General features: G+C 43.0%; 1 protein-coding gene across 1 annotated transcript; it reads right to left on the bottom strand.

The window, feature by feature from the left end:
• Positions 1-942: 942 nt before the first annotated feature.
• Positions 943-5,409, bottom strand: LOC148027255 (uncharacterized). Its single transcript, XM_087691834.1, has 2 exons — positions 4,531-5,409; positions 943-3,857 (listed from the first exon to the last, which is right to left on the bottom strand). Exon 2 carries the CDS (start codon positions 3,777-3,779, stop codon positions 1,347-1,349), a length of 2,433 nt encoding a protein of 810 aa, XP_087547960.1. The 5' UTR covers positions 3,780-3,857; positions 4,531-5,409; the 3' UTR covers positions 943-1,346.
• Positions 5,410-9,722: the final 4,313 nt, after the last annotated feature.

Below are 9,722 nucleotides of genomic sequence, written 5' to 3'. Positions count from 1 at the left end.
GCCTTGGTATTGCCCTCAAGAAAAGAGAAATGTTTATTCTATCCCGTTCCCATGTCTTTTTGGGAAAAACTTCGCACTTTTTCAACGCAAGAGCTTCTCTTTAACACTTGCAAGTTCACCACAAGTAACAGATACAAGCATCTGTGTGAGAGAATCATCCAACTTCCATGAACCTCAAGTCAAAAATAACAAATTAGTTTGTTGATTTCTTTTAAGGAAGAAAATGGTGTTAAAATGGAAAAAAAGTGCAATGGAGAGAGATCCAAGTTGAGTTCGTTCTAGCTTTCTTAAATCGTGTGAGGAACACCTTTCCTTGATTCACACTGAGAGCTTATGGCTGTGGGTGTTTATGCTGGTTTTGAAATTATGGGGAATTCCAAACTAAGTCTTCACATTTGATGTTTGATTTTTGCTCCCAAGATGCATCTTTCTATCAAATGAACTATACTTTTTGTGTCAAAAGATTCCTTTTTGGAAGTAGGATAGAAGAACCTTCATCTTTAATAAATACTTTGTTGGTATGTTTTTCATGCCTACCTACAGCCACAATGCTCTAAAATCTAACTTTGGACCTTGTATTGTAGTTTCTCAACAGTCTTTACCATTTAGATTTTGGGTTTTTAAAAATCACATCTTATAGTCAAGCTTACAATGTAGGTTAATCAACTTGCTTATTTTGTGACTTACAGATAAGTATACAAGGTGTAAATTTATGTACATTTGCTTGGAGAGGGGATTATTAAATATCAAGAGACAATAATATATGTACAAAGACTGTGGCGTCTATGCAATAGTGTTGCAATTAGTAGCACAAAATATGGAAGGTGTTTTACAAAATGCATGTGATTTTGTTAAGTTGTTGGCAGTGATGCCTAGAGTTTGGATTTTGCAATCACATAGTTTGGTAGGAAACTATGATACGAGATAAGTGATGGAATGTCAAAAGTTGCCAATGTTAAAGGAATATAACTTTGGGGGAGAAGAAAGATGATCAACGTTCCGTGAACAATTAGAATAAGGGCAAGCTTCAAAAGTAGTCGATATTTGTACCATGGAATCGTGGTTCTATAGCTTGAATACTAATTACAAATTGTAATGCTACGCTAAAAAGGACCAAGTCACTACTTATTACAAATTGTATTGTTATTCTAAAAACATGACAAAATTTGGACCGGTTTGTAAGGCCGGTTTTACACAAACATTCGTCTTTCACGATGCGCGCGCGCGCGTGCGGTGTCTTTTGTGTGTTATTTTGGTCTGTGGGTGTTTTGGCGGCGGGGGACGGGACAGTTACACGGGAATAACGTGGTATAGTGGCGCGGGGGTGGTTAATGTGAGGAGGAGGACTAGATGCAGGCGGCGGGGGCGGCAGGAGCAGCAACAGAAGCGGAGGCAGGGGCAACCGGGGCTGGTATTGGAATAGAAGTAGCTGAGGAGGCTGACATAACGGAGGAGGAGCAGGGGGAGGGCAAGGCGGCGGCCTCGAGGGCGGCGAGGGCGGCGAGCTGGGACTGGAGGAACTTGAGGTAGAGGACGGCCTCGTCGAGCATGGAGGCGGTGTCCATCTTGGTGCCGCCGGGCACCAGGCGCTGCAGGATGCGCATCCGCTCGCTGATCCGCTCCCGCCGCCTCCTCGCCGCCACGCTCTGTGGATCCTTCGATATCCTCACGTTCCTCCTGGGCCGTGCCGCCCTCCCCGCCTCCCTCTTTATGTTCCCCCAGTCTATCGGCCCATACGCCGCCGCCCTGTACATCATCTCTCTGGTACTCGTCGCTGCTGTCGCATGCCCTCCCTGCATTACCATCGATGCGATCGACTCATCCTGCATCATGATCTTCTGCATCTTGCAGCTCCTATCTAATGCCTGCACTGGCAAGCTACCCGCAGCCACCTCCAGCTCCCCTCCATGATCAGCAGCCGAATTGCAGCTTCTTGCTGCTGCTTCTCCTGCGACTTCCATCTCATCAGTGCCAAGGGCACTAGTAGTACTCTGATTTATATTGTTATTCTGTGTAATGGACTGCCCATCCAAGGAAGGCAGCATATACTTGTTATATTGCTTCATGAAATCCTGATGCCCAGCTGCTGCAGAAGGCTGCAGCTGCTGCTCATCCACGCCACTTGTTGCAGCATCAGAGATATGGTCGACACCAAACTCCTCATCATCTATCAATTCTTGTACCATTGCAGCTATTCTCTGTTTCATATAGTTTCTCATCTCGAATTCATTACCATAATCTGCACGTTCTACAACTTCAGATCCAATCACCTTTCTAGGTAAGTACTGTGCCTGTTCTAATTCTGATCCATTGATTTCCTCTTGATCTCTTCGTGCTGGTAATTCTCCCATGTTGTCTACTAATCGTAGCTGCCCTGCACCTCCTCCAGATTCCAGCTCCGATCCAGCTGCTATACCAGCTGGCTCGACTCCTTTCCTCTTCTTTTTGTCATTAATTCCGGTACATCTCCTGGTGCTGCAGAAACCTCTGATCCTCAGTGAATTGCTTTCCCCTTCTGTATCAAAACTCCATGTTTTTGCCCTAGTAAAGCTGTTGCTTGAATCACCCTTTGATCGGTCACGCTTCACACCACCTATGATTGGTGGTCTGATAGCCGCGTTGACCACATTTTCTGAGTCCATAAATCTGTCAGTAAATGAGCAGAGAGTGTCGACACAGTTCATCTGCATGTGCATGGACGCAGTGCACTGACACAGGTCCAGTATGCTACTCGGATCATGATCTGATTGGCAACTAACATTAGGTAGGATTGTTTTGTGAGGTAGCACATGCTCCACCTCCATGTTGGTGTACAAATTAAACTCAGTTCTCGAACAATCTAACAAGTTATAACTGCTGTCAGAAGAGTTAGCTGTGAGCTGAGTACAAGTTACAGCAGACTGGTCAGGGCTTGCAGTACCCCCTCCTAAACTAGCTGACTTATGAGCTGAAAGACTATCGATGACATCATCGTACTCTTCCAATGCGCCACATGATGCCGATCTCGCAGTGATTGGTACGGACGATGAAGAGCCATTAGAAGCTGGAACCAAATTGTATTCATCTAATTTTGGTAAGTCAGGCTGTTGATCATCTCTAATTATACACTCTAAAGTAGCTCCCTCATCGCTGATTGACGACGGGGAGCCTCCAGAATGATGGCTCCAATTGAATACTCCACCTGATTCCTTCCAATATATTGCGGAGAGAATATTATCACTAGCGTATTCTACACTATCTTGTGCAGGAAGCAACTGCAGCTCATTCTTCTTTTCAGTACTGTAACAGCTTGCATTGACCAACCCATGCAGCTCATCATTACATTCTGCGGGGTTCTGAGCTCTCAATATCTTACCATTAATCAGACCAGGAACTTGATCCAGTCCACCCTGCTGATCCAGCCACAATTGGAAGTGATCTTTCAGCTCAGCGGTACTTGTAGAGAATTTGCACTGATTATCAGCAACGCCGCAGGTACTCTGCATTTCTAACAGCCCTTTCAAAACCTGAGCAAGGTCTTTGGCTTGAGAATTCTCCACCATACTATAGTTGTGCTGGACCAACTGGTGGCTCTGATCTGCCTCTCCTGTTTTTTGCATGGCACTGTGTATTGATGTCACGACTAGATAATCGGACGTTGACGATGCTGGCTGCACACAATTCATGCTTACTGCATAGTTGCCTGAGTTATCATCCGCAGTTCTCCCGCATCCTGAGTTAAAGGTCGAACAGGAAAGCTGGCCACTATAATTATAATTGATTAATCTACTGGTAGTCATTATATTCTGACCAGGTAATATTAGAGAGAGGAGGCAAGAGCCGTAGTATAACGAGTCCTCCCGTGCTTTTACCAGGCCCTGTTGTTCAGTACAGTAAGATGCGTTAGATCAACCTTTGAATATCATATTCAATGGTTGGCTATCACAAACATTGCGAACTTACAACCTTATATCATGTATCAATCTATCCAGCAATATTTATTATTTAAGCTTATCAAACATTTAGTTAAGCGCTATTCAGTATTTGGCCATCAAACATTGCGAACTTAATAACAACCTTATATCATATATCGTCAATAAGCTTAAATATATATTGCCGGATAGATTTCAACAACGTGGCCGTCCACCAATAACACAATCAACATACCGTTCTTATTCACTGGTTTTTTCCACGGAACGATCCTTAAGGACAATTAGATTAATGGGTCACAGCTCTATTTAAGTATTTATGACCAAATTCTTGACAATGTATCGGAAGAAAAGCTAACGAACTGGATAACGAAGATTAGACTTCAAGTGTCACAGCGGTCCTAGGTAGTTTGCTTTAGAGCTACAGATGTGTCTTATCTTACGAAAGCTCTCAGGATTCAACAAGATCAGTAGCTCCTACAAGCATAGGCACATCAGACATTAGGTGGTCCAGGTGTCATGCCTGGGAAATAAGATTAGTTTTTTCTGAAAAGATTCGGAACAAAATTAAAAATATAATGGGGTATTATTGTGACATTGGTGAGAGAAGTCTCTTGTCTACCTTCTTGGGACGCTGTATTTGCGAACTGATTTGTGGTTCGACATGACAGATGGAACCACGAGCAAGGAAGCACTATAAGAGAGCAGCTGATGCATTTGACAAGGGAATTTAGATCACTGAGAGATAAAGCAAGATGTGATGTATTATTTTTGTAGCTGAAATATGGTCATCGATGAAGACGTAGTGAGAAGAAGGGCATTTTTGAAACGGGTGAGTAGGTGATTCTTCTTCAGAATGACTCATTCTTCAGCTTGTTCTTGTAACAATCAGCTTGGGTCTTCTTTCTTCTTTGTTGGAACTACTCATGTGACAAGACTGCGGGAAAAGGCGCATGCAGCAGGGTATACAATACTTTGCATGAGGCGTGGGGAAGCGGGAAAACGTGCCGAATTGGGAAATGCGCAACGTGTTTGCATCACAATTACAATAATATTTGCCACAGGGGGACGTTCAATGAAGCAGCCGCTACTGCTACAGGCGAACAGAGCTGGAGGATCAATAACTCAGTTACAAGGAGTCAGGACTACTAGTGTGTGTGGTTCGTGATAACATGCATGCACCGCTGCCGCAGCGCGTCCTGCGTGTAAGGAAGGCCAAAGCTGAGGATGATCACAAGCGGAGCCTGCATCAAGTGAATTGGATGGGATACGAGACAGATTTACCAGTGAGAGTAGAGTAAGATCGAGAGAAGGGGGCGGGGAGGCGCGCAAAACAGATCTGATGGGACAAGGGGATATTGAAAGGAGCTGTATTTCAACACACACAGAAAGCGAGAACGAGGGAGAGTAAAGGGGAAAGCTAATAAAAGAGACTACTATGGCGATTGTCACAAGCAAAGGCAGTACTGCAACTGTGGATGCAACTCGCATCATGCAGCAGTAGATACAATTTACAAGGAGAAGCTGCGAGAGGAGAGAAGGCTGGACTTAACACATAGGGCTAGAGGTAGCTAGGTCGTGAGAGAGAGAGGAGAGAGACTCGAGAGAGACAGAGAGAAAGTACACCACGTGCTATTCTATCCCATCCTCGAGACCAATGACGGTGACGGGAGTCATTTATTTCTAGAAGAAGAAGTTAGAACCCCTCCAAATTAATAGCCATGCAATGATCTACACAATATAGGAAGTGGCCAAAATCGCTTGCGACTTGTCCCATTTTAAACCCATATCTACAAAGGATGTTGGCCATAGCAGAAGCACGTTCATCAAAATCACCTCCACCGACAAATGTGGTAGAGCTGGTAATACATGTACATAGCGTAGGGAGAGAGAGACACGACGCCTATCAATCACTCTCTTCTTGAACCCATACGAAGTTTCCGTTGTTACGGGAGACAGAGAATCACATTAATAAAGCACCCGCGCCCACCATATCATTCTGCCTGCTAACAAAAGGAAAAAAAAAGACTTTGCAGCATACCAATCCTCCGTTTCTACTTCTTCGAGCAGATCTTAACAATTGTTAATCAGATTCAGCATTATAGAGTCGGCGGACACTAATCTATCTCCAGTGGCCGCTATTTAGTTAAATCTACGTCAGGAGATGAAAACAAAATTCCGAAATGTCGTTGTCCACTCTTTAGTTAAACTCACGCAAAAGTATATTATTGACCTGTGGATGTGACAATTAAAAGATGCTAATATTCATAGCAACGATGGAGATGGGAATGCCACTTCCTCGACCACCTGTGACAAGTTAGCAAGGGTACCTATGTTGTGGCTTGGTAAGTGCTCCTCCCTCCAAGTCATCAAACCCATGCACGAGAACCATTGAAAAGTGTGCTACATGCTCAATGGGTGCTCCTAGTGGTCATTGGCCCCATAATTCTCCAGGCGATGAGTCATTAGTCAAGCATCGACAGTGATTATCCTTAAAGTGCTATTTTGTGATTACTAGATTCGCTGCTCGACCAAAACTTACGATGTTGTCTTGCAATTAATATGAGCTTTACCAAAAAATTTAACGTCAAATTCTTCAAGTCATGTTTCCACGAATCCAGTCTATCCACTCACTAATTAAACACACAATTCTTAAGCCCTTAAATCTCTAGACCTAATGACACATTAGGTACTGGATTAATGGCCCTCCTACAAACTTCCATGATATGCTACACAGACAAGCTACCGTAATGACTTCCCAGATTTAGTCATCGTCGCTTCAACGTGTCGTGAAAAATGCATCAAGCACACTGATATCTAGCGTGCATGAGCTACCTGGTGCCCCCTTCTTTTTCTCCTGAAGAGCTAAAAGGAAACTCTTGAACAATGCGACCACCACCCTTCTACGAGGTGCAACTTGAGATGTTGCCTATCAACTCCACCCTTGCGCAGCAGCACCATAGCTTAAATGACAGCGACAACACTATTAGCTGTAGCAATAAGCACTCCTGCCTCTCTCTCTCTCTCTCTCACATATCCTTCATGTCAACAGCAACAAAAACTTTTTTTTCTTCCTCAGATTACTCACCGTCAAATCTCTCTCTCTCTCTCTCTCTCTCTCTCTCTCTCCCCTAAATTGGTTGCTTATGAGCTATGAAGAGCAAATATTGCATACATATATGTGATGATGCTCATGGAGGCAAAAGTTGCTTCATCTAAGGCCACTATGATAGAATCAGAGTAAAGATGAGAGGCATGGCATGCATTAGCTGGTACATTTATCCTTCTGTGTAAATTCACATGTAACAACACACGATGTTTATTTTCACAAACAACATTATAAATGCCACTTTTTAAACACACATAAAAATATATAGTTTTTCGACTTAGCATTTGCTATCTATAGTTGTTTGCTATCTATAAGCTAACTATAGACACACTAAGTGTAGGCAAAGTGTAAGCTAGGTTGAGGCTAGGTTTGACTTTGCTAAGCCAAATCCAAGAATACATGTATGATAAGTGTAGGCTAGAATATGCCAAGCCATGCCTAACTTGCAAACCATAGGATGTGCTTCATCATCAACTATTTACTATATCATCAACTACTTGCCATATAATTTTCTAGGCTAGGCTTGGCGGCTTGGATATACTTACCTATACCACGTGTGGTTAAGGAAAGCCATGTTAGGCTAGGTTTCATTAAGCTTAAGCTAAGCATTGCCATAGGCCAACCATAGATCAAGCTATGCAAAGCTATTAGGATTGGCTACACTTACCTATATCAAGTTATCTAATACTAAGTGTTGGCAAGGAAAGCCATGTTAGACTAAGCCTCACTAAGATTAGGCTAAGTATATGCATAGACTAGCTATAAGTCATGCCAAGTATATGCATAGGTTAGACTAAGTATATGCATAGGCTACCGAGACCTCACAAAGCTTAAACTAAGATTGGCTATGCTAAGTATAGGCAAAGAAAGCTATGTTAGGTTAGGCTTTACTAAGGTTGTCTTTTATCAGGCCATAGCGATGCCAATTAGCGACGATAAATAGCAGAGTCGCTATTAGCGTCGCATAATAGCGACGGTACCCAGAGAAAAAAAATGCGGGCCGAAACCCGAGCGCATTTCATTTCGCACATTCATGAAAGTTTTTGAGAGGGAGAGCGAGAGAGAGAGAGCGACCGTTTTGCTTAGAGGGAGAGAAAGAAGACTTCTCACCACCGCCATCGTCGTCGTTCACGAAGAAGAGGAAGAGGTGTACAGAGGGCGAAGAGGAGCTGCCATCGCAAAGAGGAGCTATGTACCAAACCCTTCTTCGAATCTTTACGGTGAGTGCATTCTCTTTCTCTTTTACTTGTTTAGGGTTTAATTTGTGTATATTGAGAGAGGGAGAGGAAATAAGAGAAAAAGAGAGGGAGGGGGAGGGGGAGGGGGAGGAAATGAGAGAGAAAGAGAGGAAGAGGGAGGAAATGGGAGAGGGAGGGGAAGAGAGAGAGAGAAAGAGAGGGAGAGGGAGAGGGAGGGAGAGTGCATTCTCTCTCTCTTTTACTTTTTTTTGTATAATTTGTGTATATTGAGAGAGGGATCAGAGGAAATGAGAGAGAAAGAGAGGGAGAGGGAGGGAGATGAAATGAGAGAAAGAGAGGGAGAGAGGGAGAGAGGGAAAGAGAGGGAGAAGGAGAGGGAGAGGGAGAGGGGGAGGAAATGGGAAAGGAAGAGGGACGGAGAGGGACGGAGAGAGAAAGAGAGGGGGAGGGAGAGGAAATGAGAGAGGGAGAGGGAGGGAGACATTAAACATAATAGGAAAATGAGAGAGGGAGAGGAGAGAGAAAAAATGAGAGAATGAGAGGAGAGAGAAAATATGTTAAACATAATAGGGAAAGAGAGAAAGAGAGGGTGAGGGTGAGGGTGAGGGTGAGGGAGGAAATGAGAGAGGGAGAGGAAGAGAGAAAAGGAAATGAGAGAGAGAGAGAGAGGAGAGAGAAAAAGAGAGAAAAATCATTAAACTTAATAGGGAAAGAGAGAAAGAGAGGGTCAGGGTGAGGGAGGGTGAGGGTGAGGAAATGAGAGAGGGAGAGAAAGAGAGAAAAGGAAATGAGAGAGGGAAAGGAGAGAAGAAGAGAGAAAAATCATTAAACCTAATAGGGAAAGAGAGAAAGAGAGGGTGAGGGTGAGGGTGAGGGAGGGAGAGAAAGAGAGAAAAGTAAATAAGACCTTACAATAAGCTCATTCTAGGCTTATAGGGGTTAGGCCAATCCTCAACAAACCTAAGGGATATATGGCTAGAGAACCCTAGCATACTTGTGCCTCCTAGCATAATGTTCTTCTTGCAAAGAGACCTCTCATACATGGGGCTTGTCCTAGCCTCCACCATGCAAGTATACAACATAGGCAATCAGCCTATCAGTTAGAAAAACATTCATTTTTCATAACGTAAATCCAAAAATGACTTTGGATATTTCATAAAAATCAATCTCTTCTTAAAGAGACAAACACAAAAAACTAAAACAACATCATTCATATGCTTTGCAAAACTAAAAAAGCATCATTCATATGCTTCGCAAAACTAAAACATCACCACAAGATCTCTTAGGAAACTCATTCTCAACTATCAATTTTATTTAAAAAATATAATATATAATCACTTTTGCAAGGAATGACACTCTTTTATATTAACTCTCTTTCTTCCTTAGAATAGTCTTAGGAACAAATTTATGCTCTAACAAGCATATATTTGAGTATAATAACTATTTTAAGGTTTATTCCACGAGTAGTAGTAGTATATATGCAACCATCAAGCTAGAGATCATGCT

The sequence above is a fragment of the Lygodium microphyllum genome, chromosome 13 (assembly GCF_053477565.2).
Source record: "Lygodium microphyllum isolate KBCC chromosome 13, Lygodium_microphyllum_v1.1.10, whole genome shotgun sequence".
NCBI classification, from domain to species: Eukaryota; Viridiplantae; Streptophyta; class Polypodiopsida; order Schizaeales; family Lygodiaceae; genus Lygodium; species Lygodium microphyllum.
This window is presented reverse-complemented; position numbering and strand designations above follow the sequence as displayed.